The 23532-nt window shown below is 66.6% G+C and overlaps 1 protein-coding gene across 4 annotated transcripts in view; it reads right to left on the reverse strand.

Moving 5' to 3' along the window:
• The window catches only part of CRTAC1 (cartilage acidic protein 1), a 34548-nt gene extending 11597 nt beyond the window's left edge, over positions 1 to 22951 (reverse strand). For 2 of the 4 annotated variants that reach the window (XM_074959539.1, XM_074959538.1), the window contains exons 1-8: positions 22897 to 22951; positions 14088 to 14281; positions 9803 to 9999; positions 6702 to 6749; positions 6261 to 6391; positions 4964 to 5120; positions 762 to 896; positions 209 to 354 (exon numbers count right to left, since the gene is read on the reverse strand). In XM_074959539.1, the coding sequence (XP_074815640.1) occupies positions 209 to 354; positions 762 to 896; positions 4964 to 5120; positions 6261 to 6391; positions 6702 to 6749; positions 9803 to 9999; positions 14088 to 14272 (999 nt within the window). In that variant the 5' untranslated portion in view covers positions 14273 to 14281; positions 22897 to 22951. The remainder of the gene's footprint in view (positions 1 to 208; positions 355 to 761; positions 897 to 4963; positions 5121 to 6260; positions 6392 to 6701; positions 6750 to 9802; positions 10000 to 14087; positions 14282 to 22896) is intronic. The other 2 variants (XM_074959541.1, XM_074959540.1) reach the window with 1 other exon arrangement.
• Positions 22952 to 23532: the final 581 nt, after the last annotated feature.

A 23532-nucleotide genomic window follows, 5' to 3' on the forward strand; every position in this document is an offset into this window, starting at 1 on the left:
AGTCGGACCAAGGAGGTCAGAGCCCGACAGAGCTGGAACCCAGGGGCTCCCTAAGCCTGGCGGGCTCTGGGCTCCCTAGAAGGGGCAGTGAGTGTCCGCCCCCAGGGACAGCTGGGACAGCAAGCCCCCCGGGGAGGGTGTGGAAGGCTGGGGGAGCTGGGGGCCCTGGTCCCGGTGCCCCTCGGCAGCGTGTGTGCCCCACACTCACCCGGAAGCGGACCCGCCCGCCGGCGCTGATCTGCAGGTAGAGGCGGTGGGGCCCATTCCAGTTGCCGTAGACGATGTCCACTTTGCCGTCGCGGTTGAAGTCGGCCAGGGCCACGCCGCGTCCATGCTGGTAGGGGTCATCCAGGCCTGCGGGGCAGCAGAGGAGACTGGTTGGGAGTGGGGCCAAGGACAGCTCCAGTGCAGAGGGAGCCCCATCTCCGTCTGGGCCGGGCACCGTGGGGGGCTCTGCGTGGCATGCAGCCAGCTGCCCCCCCAGAGCGAGCGGGAGGGGGAGGGAGGCGGGGGGAGCTGCCCGGGTTGGGAGTGGACGCCCCAGACACGGCTCCTTAACCCGCTGCGATCCCCCGCACGGTTCATCGGCAGCCCTCGGCTCAGCGTGTTACAGTCGCAGCGCGGAGTCAGCCGGGCCCCACATCTGGGAACCTGCTCGGGGGGCCCAGGTGTGGGAACACGCTCGGGGGTATCGCTCGGCCGCTCTGGCTCCAGGGCTGGCCCCCTGGCCACGCCACCGCCCCCACCGCCGGCTCGCTCACCGGCGCTGGCAGCCCGGTCGACGAAGCTGCCGTCCCCCTGGTTGTGGAAGAGGAAGTTGGGCCCGTTCTCGTTATCGCAGAATATGTCCGAGGCGCTGGCGCTCAGGATGGGGCCCACGGCCACCCCACGGCCGCCTGGGGACAGCAGGGCACTGGTCAGGGCACCTGAAGCAAACTCGGCCCCATGTGGCCGTCTTGTCCTCTCTGCGCCCCACACATTCCCCCCTCCCTCCCTCATTCCCTCAGGCTCCCTCCCTGCCCTCTCCCGCTCTGCCCCACACCTTCCCCTCCTCCTTCCCCCCCTCAGCCGCCAACTCCCACCTCCGCTCCCTCCCACTTGGCCCCACACCTTCCCCTCCCCCACCCCCTCTCATGCAGTCCCCGCTCACCCCCCCCCCATGGCCCAGGTGCAGCCCCTCTGGCACCTGCCCCCTCATACACTCCCAACCTAACATTGCCCCTGAGATCCCCCCCAGGGTCCCTGCGCAGACCCCCACCCGCCAGAAACTACCCCGGCCCTCTCTGCACTCCCCAGCGGCCAGTCACCCCTCGGACCCCTGCGCAGACCCCCACCCGCCAGCCTCAGGCTCCAGCTGGCACTGGCTCACTGTAGCCCCACAGCGGTGCCCAAAGCATTTGCCCATGGCTGAGGGGTGCCAGGCCCCCTCTCTGCCAGGCCTGGGCACAGCCATAGGGGCCCCCCTGGGGTGGGCATGCCCCAGGGGGCAGACCAGGCCTGAGTCGCTAAGCAGGGGCCAGGGGTCACCTCCACCCTAAGCACTACAGTCGCCATGGTAACGACACTCCTAATCACGGACAATTTACTGCCCACAGGGCAATTCCCACCGCCCCCAGGGTGGGCTCCAGGGGGGCAGAGCCTGGGAGCAGGGCGCAGCTCCCACCCCCACACTGCACCCGCTCAGCCCCCGGCCCCTCCACATGTTCAGCACCTTGGGGATGGGCCACAGGGGACTCACGCGCTGCCCCACTCAGACCCTGCCCCAGAGGCCCTGGCGTCTGCCCGTGATGCCCCAGCCAGGCCCCAGAGGGCTGGGCAGCATTCTCAGCGTGCCAGCTCATGCCAAGGGCCCAGGCCTCACCAGACGCTAACACGAAGCGTCCGGGCTCCCCTGTGCCAAGCACGCTCAGAGCAGACAGCAGAGGGGATGCTGAGGGTCCTGACTCAGCGAGTGCCTGCCTGTCACCCTCTGCGGCTGTGACGAAGTGGGGATTTCCCCTTGTTATGGGGTACATGAGCCTTACTGGAGAGCCTAGGTGAGTTTTACTGTTTTGCGTGAATACTGTGTGTGCCTCAGTTTCCCTGTGTGGTGCAACAATACCTTGGTGGTGGGAATAGGGGCATGTGACTTTGGCTGAGACCTCTGGGGCAGGTGAGGCTGCTTCAGCTGCCTGCACGTATGCTATGACCGGTTGTGACGAAGCAGGACTGTTCTTAATGTTTCCTCTGAATATTGTGGGGGTGCCTCAGTTTCCCCTATGCAGTTCTTAAGTATCTAGGGGGTGGGGTAAGGGTGTATGATCATTGCAGAGCCCTAGAGGGCAGGTGTGTGCAAGGGTCTGGACACAGAGAATGGCCGACACCCTGTTTCCTGGCAACTGATGGCCTGGGCCTTCCCCCCTGCCAGGTGAGAGCTAAAGGGTTGGAGAACAAAGGAATCAGGTGACCTCCTGGCCGGGGAAAGGAACAAAGCCCAGAGGAGGGGGGGCTGGAGGGAGTTTCAGTTTGGGGCTGGCTGGAGACATGGAGTGAAGTACAGACGTGGTTGTCTGGCTCACTGCCCCCCAAAATGGACCCAGCTGAGGGGTCCTGTTCTCTGCACCTACAAGCTCTGTGTTAGACCATGTTCCTGTCGTCTAATAAACCTTCTGTTTTACTGTCTGGCTGAGAGTCACGTCTGACTGTGGAGCTGGGGGGCAGGACCCTCTGGCTTCCCCAGGACCCCGCCTGAGCTGACTCGCTATGGGAAGCGCACGGAGGGGCAGAGGATGCTGAATGCTCCGAGGTCAGACCCAGGAAGGTGGAGCCGGGGGAGCTGTGTGTCCTGCAGACAGGCTGCTCCCTGAGAGAAGACTTCCCCAGAGTCCTGCCTGGCTTCGTAGGGAGCAGCTCCAGAGCATCGCCCGGGGACTCCGTGACACCAGTGCCCTGCAGAACCAGGAGGGGGATGCAACCAGGTGAGGACCAGGTGACTTTTGCCAGGAAGCAAGACAAAGATAAGGAGGAGGAGCAATGGGGATGGGGGTCTGAGTCGGGTCACCGGAAGCAGGCAGTCTGCTTGGGGGACTGGAAGAGGGGGAGTCCAGGCCATCTGACCCAGGACTCCCCAAGATGGACTTGGCTGAAAGTCACTGATTTCTGTGCTAACAAGTTCTGCCCTCCTCTGTGTTCCTGTCAACTAATAAACCTTCCATTTTACGGTGGCTGAGAGTCCCGTCTGACTGCGGAGTTGGGAGGCAGGACCCTCTGGCCCCCCCAGGACCCCGCCTGGGCGGACTCGCTGTGGGAAGCGCATGGAAGGGCAGAGGATGCTGAATGCTCCGAGGTCAGACCCAGGAAGGTGGAAGCCGTGTGAGCTTCTTGCCCTGTTGTCACAGAGTCCCCAGGTGATGCTCTGGACCTGCTCCCTACGAAGCCAGGCAGGACTCCGGTGAAGTCTCCTCTCTGTGAGCAGCCTGCCAAACCGCTCACACGGCCAAAGTCACAGACCCCTATTCCCACCACCAAGGTATTGGTGCAGCACACAGGGAAACTGAGGCACACGCAGTATTCATCCAAAACAGTAAAACTCACCTAGGCTAACGAGTAAGACTCACATACTACATAACAAGGGTAAATCCCCACTTCGTCACACTTCCCCATCAGCCAAAGCAGCTTTCCCTAAGCCGAAGGCTCGACCCGCGCACGGGGGGCCCCCGCAGCAAATGCGGCACCCTGCTCACTGCATTCCTTGATCTCCAGGAAGCAGAGACCTACGTGAGTTTGCTTGGGCTCTGGGCTGGAGGGGCTACATATCCCTGACAAGGGGAAACTGAGGCTCTTTCCCACTGTCTGGACCCTGAGGGGCAAAGATCCCGGCCCTGCTAACCGTGGGTCAGCCCTGGAAGCCACTTGGCATGGAGATAACTGCAGCTCTGCCACCTTTGGAATCAGACAAGCTCCTCGGAGTGGCCGTTTGCCCGCTGAGAACTGTCTCTATCTCCTCGCTGGAGCTAGCTCCAGGGCCGGCTCCCCCACGGTCCCTGGTGTGAGACCTGGGGACAAGCCGAGTTGGGGGAAGCGACCGCTCTCTTGGGACTGGAAGCGGCTTGAACGTTGTGATTCTGGGGGTACGTTATGAGGCCATGTGGCTGGTCAGGGGTGCGCTAGGCTGGAGAGCCCAAGGGGACTCCCTGGGACTCCACAGTAAGACCGTTTTAGGACTTTGGGAGTCCACATTTGTTACTGGCCTGGTGAAAGCTAATTACAGACCCCACCACCGTCTGGGGCATCTGCCCCTCCAGACAGAGACACCCCATTCTAACCCTCAGCACCTGCCATCTCCCCTGGGGGCCTTTCCCGCCGGCTCCCCAGTGCAGGAGCAAGACAGCCCAGGGGGAGACTTTGGAGCCCAGACTCCCCACTGCGGGCGGGGTAGCCCTGGCTCCTGGCCCCTCGCACTGGGGATCGTCCTCATGCAGCCCCCCTTCCTGGGCAGGAGTCACAGAGGTGCTGTCACCCAGCCCAGAGACAGCCCCAGCACCATGTGTGCCAGGCATGGCACCCACTTTATGGGCAGCCCCGCGCCACCCCCTCCCCATGAGCCCCTCCCTCAGCACCCCATCCCCACGCTGACCCCTCCCCATGGGCCACCCTGTCCCCACGGGCCCCTCCTGCAGCAGCCCCATGCCTGCACCACCCCTCCCCACACCGCCCCCTCTCCATGGGCCCCTCGCGCAGCACCCCCTCCCCGCGCCGCCCCCTCCCCGCAGGTCCCTCCCACAGCACCCCATCCCCACGCTGCCCCCTCCCTGCTCTGCCCCCTTCCCGCAGGCCCCTCCCCATGGGCCGCCCCCTCCCCATGGGCCCCTCTCGCAGCACCCCCTCCCCACGCCGCCCCCTCTCCATGGGCCCCTCTCGCAGCACCCCCTCCCCACGCCGCCCCCTCCCGCGGTGTCCCAGCCCCGCGCAGGCTGCCCGGGACCTGTGTATTTGTTGACCCCGGCCTCGGCAGCCACGTCGGCCAGCACCACGATGCCGCGGGCAGGGTCGCTGGCGGCCACGTCCATCTCCAGCAGCGCGTGGGGGCCCAGGTTGCCGTTGGCGTAGTTGGCGATGTAGATGGCGTATCGGCCGGAGCCCTGCGGGCAAGGGGCGGGCGGGTGAGGGCAGAGCTAGGCTGGGCAGGGCCCCCCCGGCTCGCCAGCCTGCAGCCGGCTGAGACACCCTGGCTGGGGCAGCAGCAGGCCTAGGAAGGGGCTTCCCTTGATGGAGACGCCTGGGCTGGGCAGGGTCCTGGGGGCAGCCCCCTCCCCAGAGCTGGCACCGCAGCCTGCGGGCTCTGGCCAGCCCCGCTGGGAGCGGATGAGAGTCCCGCAGCAGGGGTGGGGGGTGGCGTGGGGGCTGCAGCCGTGTCAGGGCCCCGGGCCCCACACGTCGCTCGAGGGCTGAGCCTGGGGCGGGGGAGCCACTCGAGGCCCGGACCTGGCAAGATTCAGTGTCTGTCTGGCTGCCCCCCCCGGCATGCTGGGAATGCTCATGCTGCATCCCCCCCACCGCCCGGGTCCCCCACTGCGCCACGGCTCTGCCCTGCTGCCCCCCGCGTCGCAGTCCCGCTCCCCTCCACCTGCCCCCACCTCCCCCAACCCCGTTCCTCCCCAGTCCTCACCCCATGGTACAGCCCCACTTCCCCTTACCTGACCCCCAAACACCCCACTCTGCAGCTCGGCTCTGCTCCCCTGCCACCTACTACCCCACCCCACTCCACCCTGCCCCCCAGACCCCACAGCTTGGCTCTGCACCCCACCCCATCCCCTGGGTAGGCCCTGCTCCCCCACACTCCCTGCCCCCCTCCCATTGTTCCCCTGCAGCAGCCGGCCCTGATTTAGTGATAATCCTTGGAAAACAAACAGCAGGAGCAGGAGGAGGAAGAAGAAAGAGCAGGTGACAGGAGCATAAATCACCGAGAGCCGGGAGACAACTCCAGGGAAAGGCTCCAGGGCCCTAACAACTGGGGGGAGGGGAGGGTGGAGAAGGGAGCTGGGGCCCTGGCAGCCGGGGGGGCACTTAGGGGGCAGAGGGCTGAGGCCAGGATGGGAGAGGCTCGGAAGTGCCACCTCGTCCCCACACAACCAGCGACAGCCTGGGAGGGGGGCAGGGGGGGAGTTTGGGGAACAGAGCCTAATCTGGGTGGGAAGGAAGCTCCCCCCACGCCCCCATGACCCCGCTGCGCCCACGTCCTCAGCCCCGAGGGCCACCAGCCGGGCTCGCTGCCCACTCACCGCCCTGTCCACGCAGGCCACCGAGCGCCCGGCGAAGCGGCTGGCCACTGCCCGGTTCACCTCGTCGCTCAGGAGGTCCTCCCAGCGCCCCGCCCGGAACTTGAACAGCTTGTCCGTGTAGGTGGCCAGGCCTGGGGGGGAGAGAGGGTCAGGGGGGCGAGTGGGGGGCAGGCCCCACAGAGGCTCATTCATTCTTTGCTGAAAGCACAAGTGTGCAGGGAGAGGAGCAGGGGAGGAGCTGGCTTGGCGTGGATCTGCCCGGGCAGGGGGCAACGTGTGGGGGGGCGCTGCAGAACCCCCACTGTACTGCCCTGGGGAGTCCACTAAGGTTACAGCACCCAGGCCCTGCTCTCTGGAGCCCCCCAGCCCTGCCGGGACCCCTCAATCCTGGCCCCCAGCCCTGCCGGGGCCCCTCAATCCCGGCCCCCAGCCCCCGCTCACCTTTCCAGGGGACTGGTGCCCAGTGGCAGGGGCTGCTCCAGCGAAGGGCTGCCCGGCAGAACGAACTCATTAAGGTGAGCTGTGCAGAGCCTCGTAGATCAAGCAGGGGAGGGGGAAATCAATGGCGGGGCCCGCGGCCGCAGGCCAGCCGACAGGAGTAATGGGACTGCTTGATTTAGGGACAGGCAACGCGCTGGCAGCTGCAGCCTGGGTAATTAGGTGTGTCAGGAAGACGGATCCATGGTGAGGAGTTCAGGTTGATGGCCACATGGCCCCCACTCAGCAGGGCCCCGATGCCAAGAAAAACAAGGGGGGACCCCTCTGACGGGGGCCTGTGCCCTTCCCATGGAGCCTGGGGGACCCCATTTCAGACACGCATCCCCGAGTTGTTAGTGGCTCCGAGAGCCGCACCAAAGCCAGGCCAGGAGAGCCCCTGCCCCAGCTCGGAGCTCAATGCACCGGGGCCCAGAACCCCAAGGGAGAGGTGGAGGTACCCAGCAAGACTGGGGGCCTGGCAGAGCACGAGTGGGCCCAACCCACAGAGACCCCCCCATGACCAGACCCCCCCAGGCAGGGACGGGCCGCCGTGAGCTCCAGCTGCAGTGGCTGGGCAGGCTGGCGCTGCCCAGCGTGCCGGTGACTGTCTCCAAGGGAAGACACTGGGGCCAGGTGTTTGGAGGAGATTCCAGCGCACAATGGCCCCTGCCTCCAGGAGCCGGGCCGTTAGCAGGGGAGGAAGGGCTGTCAGGCCCTTGGCGAGCCATTGGACCTGCCCATCGCACTTGGCGATGTGCCCACACGCAGCTGAGGGCACCGGCAGGCCCCCATGACTCTGGCACTGCTCCCACCACGGCAGCGACTTGACACCGTCACACCCCTCCCCACTCCCTGGCAAGGTGCCCCATCACTGTCCCTGGTCACTGCAGGGGCAGGCCGAGGCCAGGGGCACGTGGAGCATTGGGCAGACTCCTGCAGTGCCAGTGGGGGGGCCAGGCCAGGGCAGCCGGGGGCCATGGCCTGCGGGGAAGCACTAACCCCTGGAGATGGAGTGCAGGGAATAAGAGGCAGCTGCCCTGGCCTTGTGCGAGGGGTGTGAGATGGGCAGCCGCCTCAAATGCCATGGCAGGAGGTGGGGCATACGAGGGGTTAAGGGACAGCCCCTATCGCTACCCTGGGGATGGGGCTATGGGAACTAGTCAGCCCATCCCCCGCCTGGAGAGCAGCGCCCCGCAGCACCCCCTTCGTGCCAGACTGGGGGTATTGGGACATGCACCATGCACCCCTCTCCCCCGTTTCTCTTTGGCCCCAGCTTGACCCTAGTGCTGGCTCCGGGGAGAGGGCCCTGCACTGGGGCCTCCCCACAGCACCCCCGTGGGTAGGGGACCCCTGTCCCAGCAGGGCCTCAGGGACGGTGGGCCCGCGGTGCGGCGGGGAGGGCTGGGGGCCGCAGGCACTGCTGACTCAGCGGCTGTGCTGTCTCCGCGTCCCGGCCATGAATCAATGGAGTCACTCGACTGAGAAATTAACTCCAGGCTGCAGCCATCCCTCATGCGCCGAAGGTCACAGCAGCGCCGCACGGCAGGCCCAGGGCGGGCGCCCCCGACGCCTCCAGGGACTCCCCCCCCATGAATTCCCAGTCCAGAGCTGTCGATGCGCCCTCCTGGGGACCCCCAGGCCTCTGATGCTCAACGCAGGGACCCCCACACCCCTAGCCATGTGGGGTGGCATTGGGGGGGTGGCTGGGGTTCAGGATCCATGGGGGGGCTGGGCAGAGAATGGGGGCCAGCTCCATGGCAGGGGGTGCAGGCTCTGTGGTGGCGTGGAGGGGATGGGCCACATGTTCTGTGATGGGGGGTGCAGGGACCATGGGCACTGTGGTGGGGCGGGTGGAGGAGCCATGGGTTCTGTGGCGCAGGGGGTCCGGGGGGGGGGGGTTGACCCATGGGCTCGGTGGCGCAGGGGGCCCGGGAGGGGTTTGACCCATGGGCTCGGTGGCGCGGGAGGGGTCTGACCCATGGGCTCGGTGGAGCAGGGTGAAGGGGGCCCGGGAGGGGTTCGACCCATAGGGTCGGTGATGCGGGGTGCAGGGGGCCCGGGGAGGGGGTTGACCCATGCACTTGGTGGTGCAGGGGGCCCGGGAGGGGTTTGACCCATGGGCTCGGTGGCGCAGGGGGCCCGGGAGGGGTTTGACCCATGGGCTCGGTGGCGCAGGGGGCCCGGGAGGGGTTTGACCCATGGGCTCGGTGGCGCAGGGGGCCCGGGAGGGGTCTGACCCATGGGCTCGGTGGCGCAGGGGGCCCGGGAGGGGGGTTGACCCATGGGCTTGGTGGCACAGGAGGTCCGGGGAGGGGGGAGGGGTTTGACCCATGGGCTCGGTGGCGCAGGGGGCCCGGGAGGGGTTTGACCCATGGGCTCGGTGGCGCAGGGGGCCCGGGAGGGGTTTGACCCATGGGCTCGGTGGCGCAGGGGGCCCGGGAGGGGTCTGACCCATGGGCTCGGTGGCGCAGGGGGCCCGGGAGGGGTCTGACCCATGGGCTCGGTGGCGCAGGGGGTCCGGGGAGGGGGGAGGGGTTTGACCCATGGGCTCGGTGGCGCAGGGGGCCCGGGAGGGGTTTGACCCATGGGCTCGGTGGCGCAGGGGGCCCGGGAGGGGGGGGGTTGACCCATGGGCTTGGTGGCACAGGAGGTCCGGGGAGGGGGGAGGGGTTTGACCCATGGGCTCGGTGGCGCAGGGGGCCCGGGAGGGGTTTGACCCATGGGCTCGGTGGCGCAGGGGGCCTGGAAGGGGTCTGACCCATGGGTTCTGTGGCGCAGGGGGTCCGGGGGGGGGGGGGTTGACCCATGGGCTTGGTGGCACAGGAGGTCCGGGGAGGGGGGAGGGGTTTGACCCATGGGCTCGGTGGCGCAGGGGGCCCGGGAGGGGTTTGACCCATGGGCTCGGTGGTGCAGGGTGAAGGGGGCCCGGGAGGGGTTCGACCCATAGGGTCGGTGATGCAGGGTGCAGGGGGCCCGGGGAGGGGGTTGACCCATGCACTTGGTGGTGCAGGGGGCCCGGGGAGGGGTTGACCCCTGGGCTCGGTGGCGGGGAGGGTGCAGCTCACCCGAGAAGGCGTTGTTCGTGTTGAGGAAGTAGATCTCCTCGCGCCCGTCCCCGTCGATGTCGCAGGCTGCCACGCCGATGGCATTGCCCTGGCGATCCCGCAGCGCGTAGTACGGGGAGCTGCGCTCGTCCGGCGCCAGATTCACCAGCCGCTGCCGCGCCCGGTCATACTTCAGCACCAGGTTGGGCCCATTGTACCTGGGGGGGCGAGCGGGAGCGCTGGGGCAGGCATGTGGGACCCACCCCAGCCTGTGCCTTGGGGCTGGCTGGCAAGGCTGGGCCTGGCCCCCAGAGGGTTTGGGGTGGCCCCAAGGCCCTTTCCTTGAAGCCCCCACTTGAGCCCTACCATGGGGAGGGAGTGGCACCGCCCACCTGGTGCCAGCTTGGAGGGCTGCCGGGCGCTCACCAGGGGCTGCAGGGAAGAGCGTCCCCTCCGCTGCCCGGGGGCAGCACGGAGGGGCCGCGGCGCTGGGGAATGGCTTGGGGCAGTCTCAGGCTACGTGATCCCCGCTGGCCCAGGAATCTAGAAATCAGCAGGAACCCCTGGAGCCCGAGGGCTGGGCAGGACCAGGCTGTGCCCAGCCCCACAGGGAGATGGACGCCCTCTCCAACTGCCCCCCACAGCAAGCCCTGGCTGGCAGGAGCTCATTCCCTGCACCCCCAGAGGCAGGAGGGCGGCACTGGCTGGGCAGGAAGGACCAAGCGGGGGTGCTGCTGGTTGGGGGGGATCCTGGAACAAGCTGGGGGTGGGGGTGAGGTGCTGGGCAGCTTCTGCCCCTAACTGAGCCCCACCCTGCCTGGCAGCACGGGGCCTGGCACCGCACCCGCCTGCTTGAGCGCCAGCAGGGGAGGATCAGGGTGGCCACCTCCAGCCCTGCCACACAGCAGTGCCGGGGCAGGGGGTCCCAGCCGGGCAGCGGGGGAGCTGCAGGCGTGGCCGGGGGAGACACCCCATGCCCCCCCCACCTCCTGCCAGGCCCTGGGAGGCACCATGTACCCTCGCTACAGGATCACCCCCATCACATGGCCCCTAACGGTGGAGGGTCACTGCCCACCCCTCTGCCCCACATGGCCAGGCCATGAATGCAGTGGGTGCTGCCTGGGCCACCCAAGTGGCCTGCTGCTGCTCAGAGATGCCGCTCCCTGGCACGAGTGAGGTGACTGGCCCCATCTGGCTCCAGCAGACAGAGTTGCCCGCTCCCCCCGAGCACCCTGCCAGCACGCAAGGAAACAGCTGGGCGCAGCAGCAGGGCTGGCCCCTCTGCTCACCACCCCAGAACTGGCTGCCCCAGGCAAGGCTCAGAGGGGCTGGGCCCCCCAGCTGAGGGAGGAGCAAGACTGCACCATGGCCTCAGGGCAGGGGAAAGCACGGCACAGTGAGGGGCAGCCACAGGGGGCCAGGCCCAGGCCCACAGCTCCGGTGCCAGCGATCCAGGCGGCTGCCCCGGAGGGAGAGGAGCCTCTCTGGGCCCTGCTGCCCCGGAGGAAGCCTGGGGCAGAGCCTGCACCTGCCAGCCCAGGGCTGTGGACAGGTTGGGGCGCTGCCCTGCTGGGGCCCCTGGGGCACAGCCTGGGGGGAGGACATGGCCCAGTGCCAGGAGCGGAGCGTTCGCCCCTCTGCAGACTCCGTGCCGTGCCCTGCCCCCTCCAGCCACGGGGCAGCCCTACAGCAGGACCTGGGCGCCGTGGCAGCCGGCAGGGCAAGGCCCCTCCACAGGAGATTTGGGGAGGCCTGGAACAAGACAGACCCCGGCTGAGCTCTGCCCACCCCGGAGGGGCCCTGCCCTGCCCTCAGCTCCAGTAAACAGTTACACAAGTGGCGCCAGGGCTGGTTACACAACCCTCCTTCCAGCGGCTGCTGACTCTGCTCCGCACGGCATGGGAGGGGAGCAGGCCCAGCTCCCGGGGGCGGGGGGAGGGAGGAGCAGTAGCCTGCACTTCCAGCCCAGCCGCACCCCCCCAGGAACGCAGACTACCCCCCCGCGACATGCCTGCCCCACGCGGAGAGACCGGAGGCCTTGATGCCCCAGCCCCCGGGAGCTGGGGCTCTGGCTGAGCTGGGGTCCCTCCAAGCTGCCCGGTCAGGGCAGGGCTAAGGGCCATCGTGGGATTGGGGGGAGCACTTCCGGGGCTCTCTTGTTCAGGGGATACAGGCCTCAGGGACAGTGCTCCAGCCCCACCCCTACTCCTGGGTGGTGGGGGCAGGCCAGCGGGCACTGTCCAGCGTGGTGAGGCCCACGTTCCCCCACACTGGACCGTGGCACGGGGCACTGCTCGTGGGGGAGCAGTCGAGCCTCCCGCCACCCAGCCAGACCCCCGTGCCGCCCTAAGGAGGGAAAGCCCCTGTCCATCTGCTCGGCGCGATCGGTCACCACCTCCCAGCACCGCTGAACGAGCCGGAGCACAGGGAGCAGCTGCTGCTGTGCCCGGGGGTGCATGGCCCCCCACGCTGCCCTCACCTGGAGACACCCACCCAGGGGTGCTGTGGGCAGCCAGGAGCTGTCCCTCTGAGATAATCCGACTCGGGCACAGCAAGGGCTGAGGGGGGAAGAAAACAGGGGGCAGCACCTCGGCTGGGTGAGGATGGGCATTTACAGGGCCAGGTCTTACCCAGCCAAGCCTCAGGCAACAGCAGCAGAGCTGGGAACGCCCCCCCACACACACACACCCTGCCCCAGCTGGCCAGGCGGTTGGCCACTCAGCAGGGACCCCCAGGGCAGGGACAGACCAGTCCTCAGCTGCCCCAGGGTCGGGGCAGGGCACACTGGAAGCCAGAGCCCGGCACACAGAGACCACGGCAGAGATGGAAACTCCCTGGTCAGGCGCCTCCAGCCTGACTGTCTGATGGGGCTTTTGCCAGCCGGGCCCCCAGCCAGATCCATGGGCAGGGGAGCCCATGGGGCATGCTGTGGGTTCCTGCTGCAACGGGGCCCAGAACCTGCCTCCAAGTGCCCACAGGGCCCAAACGAGGCCACACGGGGCAGGGGGGGCAGGGACCTCAGCCCCCTGCAATGTGTGTTGGGGGGGCTTTAAACACTGAGCCCCTGGCGTGACTCTGGCTCTCCCACCTGCCACAACCTCTCAGGCGGTCTACACTGCCATTAGCCCCCCTGTGAGCCTCCTCCAGCCCCTGGCCGATGCGGGGCACGCCAAGCGGGTCGGCCGCGTCAGCAGGGTTCTGGCCTGGGCAGTGCGGCTCCCGCTGGGCTTTGCTGGCTTCCCTTCTCCCCCTGCTGGCGCTGGGGGGCCTGGTGGCAGGGCCACGACGAGGGTCTGGGGGTGATACCCAGAGATCCAGCTCTGGGGCTGCTGTGGGCGGGAGGAGCGAGCAGCAGGAGGGCTCCACGCAGCGGCTAGGGCCCAGGCAGCCATGCCCCACAGCCGCTGGACGGGGCTGGCAGGCCTGGGTTGTGGGGGTATCCGTGGGGGATGGGCTGAGGGCCACGAGATCCATAGACCTAGCTGGTTACGTGTGCAGACACCCCCGGGCACACCCCCCCCCCCCCCATACGCAGTGCTGGCAGGTTCCCTCCCTCGCTGCACCACCGCCAGGCCCCTCCACAGCCAGCTCCCATGGGTGCTGCAGAGGACGGGGTGTGCAGGGAGCAAAGGGCTGGCCTGCACCCGGGGGCCTGCTGAGGGGGCCCCAGTAAAGGGCTATACAAAACCTCCAGCCCATCAGCAGCATCACAGGTGAGTGGGGCCCCAGCCCAACAGGGATGAGCTGGTAGCGCCCTGCAGAAGGGACCTGGAGGCCAGGGCACCCTGCCACCCTTCCTGCGCCACCCCCCATCTCCGATTGGAGGCCAAGCGGGTCATGGGTGGGGCTGAGTCCCCGAGACAACGGGCCTCTCTCGTGGGGTGGGAGCCCCACACGGCCAGGCTGGGGACACATGGCAGGGGCAGAAGGGCAGCCCAGCGTGCCATGGAAAGCCCACTGGAGACTGGGCACGGGAGCAGGCAGCCAGGGCCCTGTCCTGGGGCGCTGCTCTTTTTCAGAGGAGTGAAATGCACAAACAGGCCCCTGTGACACCTCCCCAGGGCGCTGGCTGCCAGAGGCTTTTCCCTCGCCGGGGCCCTGCCACCGGCCCAGAGCACCTCCTCCAGCCAGACACGCCCCAGGCCAGAGGCAGTGCCCGGGAGCCGGGCAGCCAGGACGGGAGCTCAGCTCCGCCCCATCCCATGCCAGGGTTGGGCACCCGAGCCCCAGCCCAGCCCCAGGACAGAGGGAAGGGTGGGACCGGGAGCACCAGGGACCCTGATCCCCGCCCCCCCCCGCTACCCACCCTGCCACCACGATCTCCAAGTCCCCGTCGGCATCCACGTCGGTGACGGCCACGCCGTAGTTGAGCTGCGTGGGGTTGCTGTCGTAGTCGGGCGGGAGGACATGGCTGGTGACGGCCGTGAACGTGGCCTCGCCGCGCTGGGAGCCCTCGCTGGGCCACGCTAGCCACAGCAGCAGCCACAGCATCCTCGGCACCTGGAACCAGACCCATACGGGGCTCAGCCTGGGCCACCCCCGAGTGCCTGGCCCCCTGCCCAGCCTCCCGGCCCTTTACCCCCCCCGTGACAAAGCGGGACTGTTCTTAATGGTTCCTCTGAATAGTGTGGGGGTGCCTCAGTTTCCCCTAGGCAGTCCTTAAGTATCTAGGGGGTGGGATAAGGGAGTGTAATTGTTGCAGAGCAAAGGGCCAGGGTACATAAATGGCGACACCCTGTTTCCTGGCTACTGATGGCCTGGGCCCTTCCCCCCCTGCAAGGTGAGAGCTAAAGGGTTGGAGAACAAAGGAATCAGGTGACCACCTGGCCCGGGAAAGGGACAAAGCCCAGAGGAGGAGGGGCTGGAGGGAGTTTCAGTTTGGGGCTGGCTGGGACATGGAGTGAAGGGCAGACGGGGTTGTCTGGCTCACTGCCCCCCAAAATGGACCCAGCTGAGGGGTCCTGTTCTCTGCACCTACAAGCTCTGTGTTAGACCATGTTCCTGTCGTCTAATAAACCTCTGTTTTACTGGCTGGCTGAGAGTCACGTCTGACTGCGGAGTTGGGGGGCAGGACCCTCTGGCTTCCCCAGGACCCTGCCCCCCCAGACACCAGCCAGAGCACAATGCTGTTTGAGCCTCCACACCCATCCCTTGCCCCTCAGCTGCCATCGCATCACTGCCCCCACCCTGCCCCCAGGCCCAGCCGCCCCAGAGTTCAGCCCCTCAAAGGCCCCCATGGGGGGAGGTCAGCGCTACAGCCGGCACCCAGGGCTGGGCTACGCCCTGGCTGCCTGTCCACGCTGGCCTGTGCCCCCAGGCAGGGACTGGTCCCATGCCCGGCTGGCCCAGGGCAGGCAGCTGAGCCACTTGCGCCAAGGGTGCAGCTGGCTCTGGGGTGCCCGTTTTCTCATGCGGCCCAGGCCCCGGGGACCAGGCGAGGCCGCTGGGGGAGCACAGCCACACGCTGCGCAGGGCAACCAGACAGCGAGGTTGGGCCGGGAGACGGGCCTGCCCAGCCCAGCCCAGCGACCGCAGCAAGAGCTCCCCAGGCCCTGGCCCTCACAGCCCCGGGGACATGGCTGAGACTACCACAACCTGAGAGCCCCCAGCCCATAGATTGGGCAGCTTCCCAGGCTCCTGCACCCACAGACCTGGCCAGCAGGCGCCTGCGTGGCTGGGCCTGGGACCCGTCCCCCCCTGCAGCTCCCCCTGGGGCCGGAGTGGGGCTGTTCTTGTGGCCGAAGGCAAATGGCAGGGCTGCAAGGCTGGCCAGGGGCCCACGCTGTCTAGCAGGCCGGGCTGAGCGAGGACAACGTGAGCCAGGTCAGACAGGAGAGGAGCGTCCCAGACCCAGCACCGCTGGGGGCCAGGCCATGCAACGGCAACTTGCCCGGGAAAAGCTCCCGCCTGCCCAGGCTTTGCATTAGCTCTCGCCCAGCGGAGGGCACTGGTGCCCACGGGGCAGCTCCACAGAGCCCTCGCACTGTGCACAGCTGTGCCCGGACAGGGCCGTGGGGCAGGAGCAGACCCAGAGCGAGGCAGGCGATGCTGACATTACGCCGTGATGCTCTGTAAGGAAGACGTGCTCTGGCCTGCGTGTCCCAGACCCGTCTCACGAGGGAGAGCAGGAAGAGAAGGGCTCAGCTGGGCACAGGCTGAGTCCAGCCTTGGAGAGCTGGCCCGGGGGGTGGGGAGGGGAGCAGCAATCTGCTCAGCGGGGGTGGGGACACAGCCCAGTGCTGGCAAAGGGTGACTGGCTGGAACAAGGGGACGGTCAAGGACGTTGGAAGGAACCGATTCCGCACTCAGCACCGTTAGCAGGTGGAACTCTCTGCCACAAGAGCTGCAGAGTGTAAACAATGAGACATCTCCATGGCTCATAAGCACATCCCCCAGGCCACCCATCAGTGAAATGCTGACGGCTGTGAACCCCCTGATGGGGCAAGAGCCAGCCACTGTCCCCGAGGGCAGCAGCCCCTTCCCGCACAGCGGGAGGCCCTCCGCCTGGTCTGGTCTACCTGTGTTCCAGCAAGAGCTGGAGAGGAGCCCTGCCGGCTGAGCCGGGGGGAACAGGAGCCTTGGCAACATTGGCTCAGCCACACCCAGCTCAGCCAGCCGGGCGCGGACGCCCCTTGGCAGCGGGCGCAGGGGATTTCCCAGGGATAGGCCGGCTGCAGCAGAGCCTCTTGGGCAACACTGGGAGGGTGCTCAGGGCTGCAGACGCCAGCCGGTCCCCAGGACGGCCCGGATGGCCATAGGGTGAAAGGTCACCCCAGCCATAGGAGCTGCCTGGCTGGAAGGGGCATGTGAATGGCAGAACAAGGAGGGGTCCATTCCCAGACTCCATGGATTCAAGCGCCCAGGTGTTGTGATTCAGGGCTTGTGGCAGAGTTGGCTGCCTCCTGAGCACCCCCTTGGGGCCTAGGGTGGTGCTGCAGTGCCCTGCCTCAGTTTCCCCATGATTCTGGCTCTCTCAAACAGTTCTCCTCCAGGTCGGCAGCACCCCTTGCTGGGCTGGATTTATTCCAACAACAAAATCATTCCCAAAAAAGCTTTTACACCTGCCTGTACTCCCAGCCTTTCCCGCTAGGGCCCCCAGGCCTTCCCCACGAAGGCACAGAGTTCCTGGCCCCTCACTCTGGTGGTGTCCCCCCGAGTACACCCCCTTTCACCGTTTACCACAGCTCTTCCCAGGGGAACTGGCTCCGCCACACCCCAGGAGAGGCAGCAGGGACAAGATGGAGTGCCAGTCCCATCTCCAGGTGCTCCAGGGCCTTGGGAGCCCCTGAGATGAACCCACAGCCACCCGGACCCTTGCTGCTGTGAGCCCCAGCCCGCAGCAGCCAGCATGGCGCTAACACCCTCCCCAGGGCAGGGAGGAAATGCAGAGTGGGGATGCCCCTAGGAGGGGCCAACTGCCAGACTGGAGCACCAGGTGAGAGCTGCCCTCAGCCCCCGGCAGCCCTGGCCCTGAGACACCTAGGGCAGCTCAGCACTCACGGACGGGGATGCCAGCAGCCCCTCACGAGGCACCACCATCAGCCCAGCTGCTGGCTCCCCACCTCCACTCAGCCAGGACCAGCGTCTTCCCAGCCGCTGAGCTTCACACCCAGGGCACATCACTGAAGTCAAAGGACTTTGTCTTGCAGCAGCGCCAGCTCTCAGCGGCTGGCACGCTCAGGAGGGCTGGCTGGCAGCTCCCACTCACCCGCGCCTGGCAGACTCCAGAATCTGGCCCAATCTCAGCATGAGAGAGATGTGTGGACAGCATGGCTTGGAGCCAAACGGGACGTGTACGACAGTAGGGTCAAGGCCCCAGCTGGGACTGGGCTGAGGTGCCAGGCGCTGCACAGACAGGGCAGAGCTGGCCTCACTCAGTGAGTTCCCAGGGCATGGGCACAATGATTCCCAGACAGCCGCTGGATCATTGCAGCCAGGGTGGGGTCTGTAGTAGAAAATTCCCCAGGCAATTCCTAGAGGGGGAAGCCAGAGCCCCTGAGAATGAGCTGGTCAGTCCCAGCCAGGCAGCACGGTGCTCCCAGTAACAGGCCAGGCCGAGTGTGACACTTTGTACCTCATGGGAACACTACACCCCCATGTTCGTCCTTATAAGATTGTGTGGTATCCAGTGCAAAGTTTGTCGCATCAGGTGTCTTCGGAAGGCTCATGATGCCCCGAGCAGTGTTATAGGTTATATAGTTACACGTACATAGTTATGAGGCTGAAAGTGTGTCCTCACGGCCTAAAACAAGCCCAGGCAAAAACTCTCCCAGAGCACAGAGGCAGTTCACACCTCATCACGGCAGGTATGGAACAAACCCTGCCCAGCCCCAGGGGAACAAAGGACGCTGGCCTAGGTGGCAACAAAAGGATCTGTTGGACTCTCCAGTGAGTCACCCCCCTTCCCATGGCCAGTTGGGGACTACAATGAGGTAATGCTCACCTGACTCTGAAGGGGAGGGGGCAAAGCCAAGAGAGAAGAACGAACATGATAAAAGGGAGAGACGTTTGCCATGCTCTTCCTCTCTTCCATCTATATCCACAGACACCACCACCAAGTGACTGAAGCGCTGATCAAAGGGGAGAGCCTGGCTGAAGGGCAGCCAGCCTGTGGTGGGAAGCATCTAAGTTTGTAAGGGCACTGAAAGTGTTAAGATCAGCTTCGAATGAGTTTTGCTTTTATTTCGTTTATAAGTCGAAATATAAACGAGACTTGGTCAATCACTTAATAAATCTGTTGGTTTCTTCTACCTGAAGCAGCGTTTGGTTTGCAGCGTGTCAGAGACTCCGCTTGGGATAACAAGCCTGGTGTATGTCAATTTAACAAAGAAATCAACAAACTCATATAAGCTTGCAGCATCCGGGGGCATAACTGGACACTGGAAGACGGCGGTTCCTGGGGTTGTGTCTGGGACCGGAGATATTGGCTAGTGTCATTCGGTTGCACAATCCAAGGAGCAGCTGACATGCCAGAGGCTGTGCGTGACCAGCCCAGGCGAGGGGGTTCGCACAGCAGAGCAGGGTAAGGCTGGCTCCCAGAGTCACGGATTGGAGTGACCCAGCAGATCACTGGTCCAGATAACACCGGGGAACGTCACACCGAGCCATTCCCATGGCGCAGCAGCAGCTCCTCTGGGGGCATAACGCAGCCTCTTGGCTCCGAGCCAGAGGGACACTGAGCAGAGCTGTGTGCCCCTTGGCCCTTTGCCACCAGTTCCAATTCCCTCAGGGCCAGCGAGGCCATCACCAGAGGGCCTGGCTCTTAGCCCAGGGACGGGCAGCCCCACAGGTGCCCCAGTGTGAGCTCAGGCCAGATACCCACTGTGGGGCAGTAACAGAGGCCGTGCTTGGCTGGCCTGAGAGGCTGGAAGGACACCCCCCTGGGAGACGAGGGCTGGGTTCGCTGAGTGATTCAGGCAGTGGCCTGCAACCCTGGAGGTCGATTCCTGGCTCTGCGGCAGACCCTGTGTGGCCTTGGCCAGCCTGTCGCTCTGGCCATGGGGTGCCTGGCCTGGTGGCTGGGGCGAAGGTAAACAGAGTACTGGTGTGAGATGCCCAACACTATGGACCTGGGGGCTAGAAAAGCCCCTCCCTTGCGAGGTCGTGGGGAGAGATGGGAGCGGCTGGATCACCCTGTGCAATAAGGGCGTTCGGTGGAGGTTCATGGCTCCCCCCGAGACCAGCCAACAGCTGCCCGTGCCGTTGGGGCCATTAACAGGACTAGGTGTCCATCACAACAGAGACAGGCAGGCAGCTGGATCCCCTGGGCTCAACTTGACCAGCCGCTGGCAGGCTCCGGACTCGGCCTGAGACTAGCTTGTCATTACCTGAGACAGGAGGATGTGATCGGCACCGAGCGCGGGGCCAGCTCATTGCGCACCCGGCCCTCGGATTTGGCTAATTAAACTAATACATCAGAGGGCTCCTTGGCAAGATTGGGAGGGAAAAGCCCATTAATTAGCAAAACCTGTCACACTGCACACACCTCCACCTCTACACCAGCACCTCCCACACCATCCACCCCCACCCCAGCCCAGTTCTGCCCTGGGGAAGAGGCTCATGCAGGAGGCAGAGTCTGCATGGGCAGGTGGCAGGACAGAGCCTGGCCCTTGTGGGTGCCCCTGGGCAGGGGGGTGCTGGCACCCCCACACTCTGGGCAGTCCCTCGCTCCCTGAAGCTCTTGCTCTCTCCAGCTTGCCCCCCCCCCCCCCCGCCCAGCTGCAGGCAAAATCCTCCAGGGCTGATGGAGCCTTTCCAGGAGGGAACAATGTCCCTGATTGGCGACAACAGGCTTCCCCAGGGATCCGCTCCTTAGCGACACCCAGGGGGGCAGTGTGGCCTGGAGCCAGCTCCCTGCTGGGGCTGCGCAGGACCCTGGGCTGGGAGCAGGGAGAAGCCAAGCACGTGTCCCATGGCTCCCAAGGGCAGCCAGGTTTGGCTGTGTGGAGCTGGAGGGTGCTGTGCCCAGCACCTGCAGGCTGCAGCCTGGCTCTGCCCGGGCCCCATGCCGCACAGACCCATGGCCAGGCTCGCCTCAGAAAACACGTCTCCCAGCAGCCTCTCAAAGGGCTGCAACCCCCAAGGGCCTGCAGCTCCCACTGACTGTGCTCAGCCCCATGGGCCCTACCCTGGGACACCTGCTGCAGGAGACACGGGCAGGACGGGGCCCAGGTGCCATCAGAGATGATCCCGCAGGCACGGGGTGGGGCCGGGGGCATCCTGCAGCAGGGGCGGGGGCCGTGCCCCGCAGCGCAGCTCTGCGCGGCCCAGCAGCAAGGTCACAGCCCGTAAGGACAGGGACGGCCGCCCCACGCGGCACCGCCTCGCTCAGTCTGCCCATCCACCCCAACCCCAGGTGGGACCTGGCAGGGCTGGGGGCCGAGCTAGCAACTGAAAACAGCCCCTGGGCCCAATGCCAGCAGACCCCTGGGTGGCTGCCCCTGCCCCGAGCCCCAGGGAGTCAGCCCAGCAGCAAGCGGCATCATGCCACGGCTAGGCCCAGAGCTGCAGCCAGCCCTTGGGCCCAGACAGGGGGACCTCACTCCTGCATGGGATAAACCCAGAGCCAGAAAACAAGGGAGGGGCAGGGAGGGGCTGGGCAGCCTGGGACCCAGGCCAAAACAGTCACCCTGACCCCTCCCCACTAACCCAGTCCAGCTGCAATGGGGTGCCCTTTGCTGGGGACAATACCCCCAGGCTCCCACCTCTGCCTAGTCCCCCCCCATCACACTTCCAGGGCAGGGAACAAAGCACAAGGGGCAGACCCAAGGGCCAGATGTGGGGCTCAAAGCTCCTGGGCAGCCTTCAGGGCTGGGAGGGGCATGAGGCTTCACCCTCAGGCAGGAGGCAGAGGTGAGCCTCAGAGAGTTCTTGGCCTGGCTCCAGAGCCCAGGTGCAGCTATGGGGCGAGGCCAGAGAGAAGAGGGGCACAGGGAGTAGGGGGTGCTGGAGTAAGCACTGCCTCCAGGGCGGGGAGCAGCCCAGTAAAGAGTGCTGTGCTGGCCTGGCCCGGCCCATGGGGCCCAATCCTGTGGGAATGGGGGAGGCAGAGACTGCTCTTTGAGGCCTCCCTGGGGGATGCCAAGGGGGAGCAAGTGGCAACATCCCAGCTCCCCAAGGCTCAGAGCAGACAGGGCACCTAGCACTGAGCTGGGGTCACCTCTGCCAGAAGCTGGGGAGGGAAGATGGGATGGATCACTCCACCGTGCCTGGTTCCCTTCTCTCCCTCTCAAGCTCCTGGCACCAGGTGACTGACTCATGGCTCTCCCCTGTGGGCAGTCCAGGTCCCACAGCCCCCCAGGTAGCCCCAACCTCTCCCACCCCCTCCAGAAGCTGCACCCGCAGGATGGATCCCTGAGCATTCCAGGTGTCCGGGCAGGGGGAAGCACAGCCCGGGCCACCCCAGCCCCACCTTCTCCGTGTGCAGGGACCCCACCCCAGGTGGGCTGGGCCAGGTCACTTCCCAGCCATGGTGACAGTCCAGCACCCCTCGCAGCATCCTGGTGAGGTCACAACTCCCCAGCCACCACCTCACCCCAGTGAATGGCATCACAGAGCACCATGCAGCCACATGCCATGACCTCCCAGCACCCCAGTGAGGTTACAGCCCCCCCAGCTGGCAGCCCAGGGGGCTCATCCCACCCAAAGCTCTCCTGCTGGTCACTTCCAGGCACCGCTTGGAACCAGAGCCCAGCGAAGAGCCAGGTGCCCAGGTGGTGCCGCAGTGAACCCACGGTCCCAGCCCAGAGCCTGCAGATCCAGCCCAGGGCTGCACGCAGCCAGTCACACTGGACCACAGCTGGAGGAATCCAGCCAAGCGCCAACAGCACCAGCACCGCCAGGCCCAGGGTGTTCAGACCCCCAGAGGCGCTGGAGCTAGGGGTGCTGCCAATCCCCTGGCTTGGCATGGTCTCCATCATATCCAGGGGCTATGGTCTGGTTCAGTGGCTCTCAGCCCCCCCACACTACACCCTGCTCCAGCCCCCCACTGACCCAGCCAGCACGGTCCCATCGCTGCACTGGGCAGCTCTGAGGGGCTGTAACCGGCAGAACCTGGATAGCCGGCTCCCCCAGCCAGTCTGGTGCCACTCAGCCCCCTCGGCTTTGGAGCCCTGGGCTCTGGGGCTCAGCCAGCTGCTAATGCAGTGTGGCGCTGGGCAGTCACCTTAGCATCCAAGCGCCAGCCCGACGGGATGTGGGCTCCTCTGAGGAGAGCGGCCACTTCCACCTGCAGGCTGCCAGCCAGCCACCCGCTGTACCAGGGGACTCTGCAGATAGAGAGCCCCCAACCCCTCCAAGGGCCATCACCCCCCCCCACCCCATGCCCTCCCATCCATAACCACTCCCTAGCATCCCTCCCCATGCCTGTCACCCACCCCCTTCCCTTGGCCCCAGAGCCCTACCCCCAGCCATACCACCTCCTTCCCCATCAGCCCCCCTCCCCAATATCCCTCACCCCAGCCACTGCCCCCACCCCATGGCAGCCCTTCGGGGAGGCAGAAGAGAACTTTGCCCCAGGTGCTACCAAGCCCCCCACGCCCCGCCCCGCCCCCTGCGCCCATCCCCGTCGCCTCCTGCCCAGCCTCGGGGAACCTGACCCGCCCACGGCTACTCACGGGGCCCGGCACAGCCCGCACGCTGCTCCCCGCTGCCGGCCCGGCTCCCGCGGCTGCAGCCCGGCCAGCCCCGCGGACCACTTATAGGGAGCCGGCCACGGCCCGGCGGCCAATGGGCTCGGGAGCTGCGCCGGCGGCGGCCAATGGGGAGCTGGGAGGCGGGGCCGGCGGCGCTGATTTACTACCCGGCGTGGCAGGAGCTCTCGGGGCCCGGGCGCGGAGGGGCGGTGGGAGCCCGGAGCTGCCCGGGCGGGTCCTGCAGCCGCCGCCGGGGCCCCGGGGCGCTCGCAGGACGGTAGCACGTGGCCCGGCAGCTCCCGGCCCCTGGACCCCCAGGTGCCCCCCGCACCCAGCCCTGGCCCTTTGCCTTCCCTTCCCTTGCTGCCCGAGGTGTGGGGCTGTCAGGCGAGCGCCCTGGGGGGCAGTCCTGGGCCCTCCCTGCCTGGAGCCAGCGGCTCGGGGCGGGAGAGGCCCAGCCTGGTGGGGGGAGCCCCAGGGGGTGGGGACGAGGAGTGGGGGTTACTCGCTGGTTGGGGAGGGGCCGGGCGGGGGTCTGCGGGGGAGCTGGAGCCGCCGCAGCCGGGGGAGTCTCCTGCCACGGGAAGCCAGAGCACAGGGAGGTTCCCACCCGTGTCC

The sequence above is a fragment of the Natator depressus genome, chromosome 7, assembly GCF_965152275.1.
Source record: "Natator depressus isolate rNatDep1 chromosome 7, rNatDep2.hap1, whole genome shotgun sequence".
Lineage (NCBI taxonomy): Eukaryota > Metazoa > Chordata > Testudines > Cheloniidae > Natator > Natator depressus.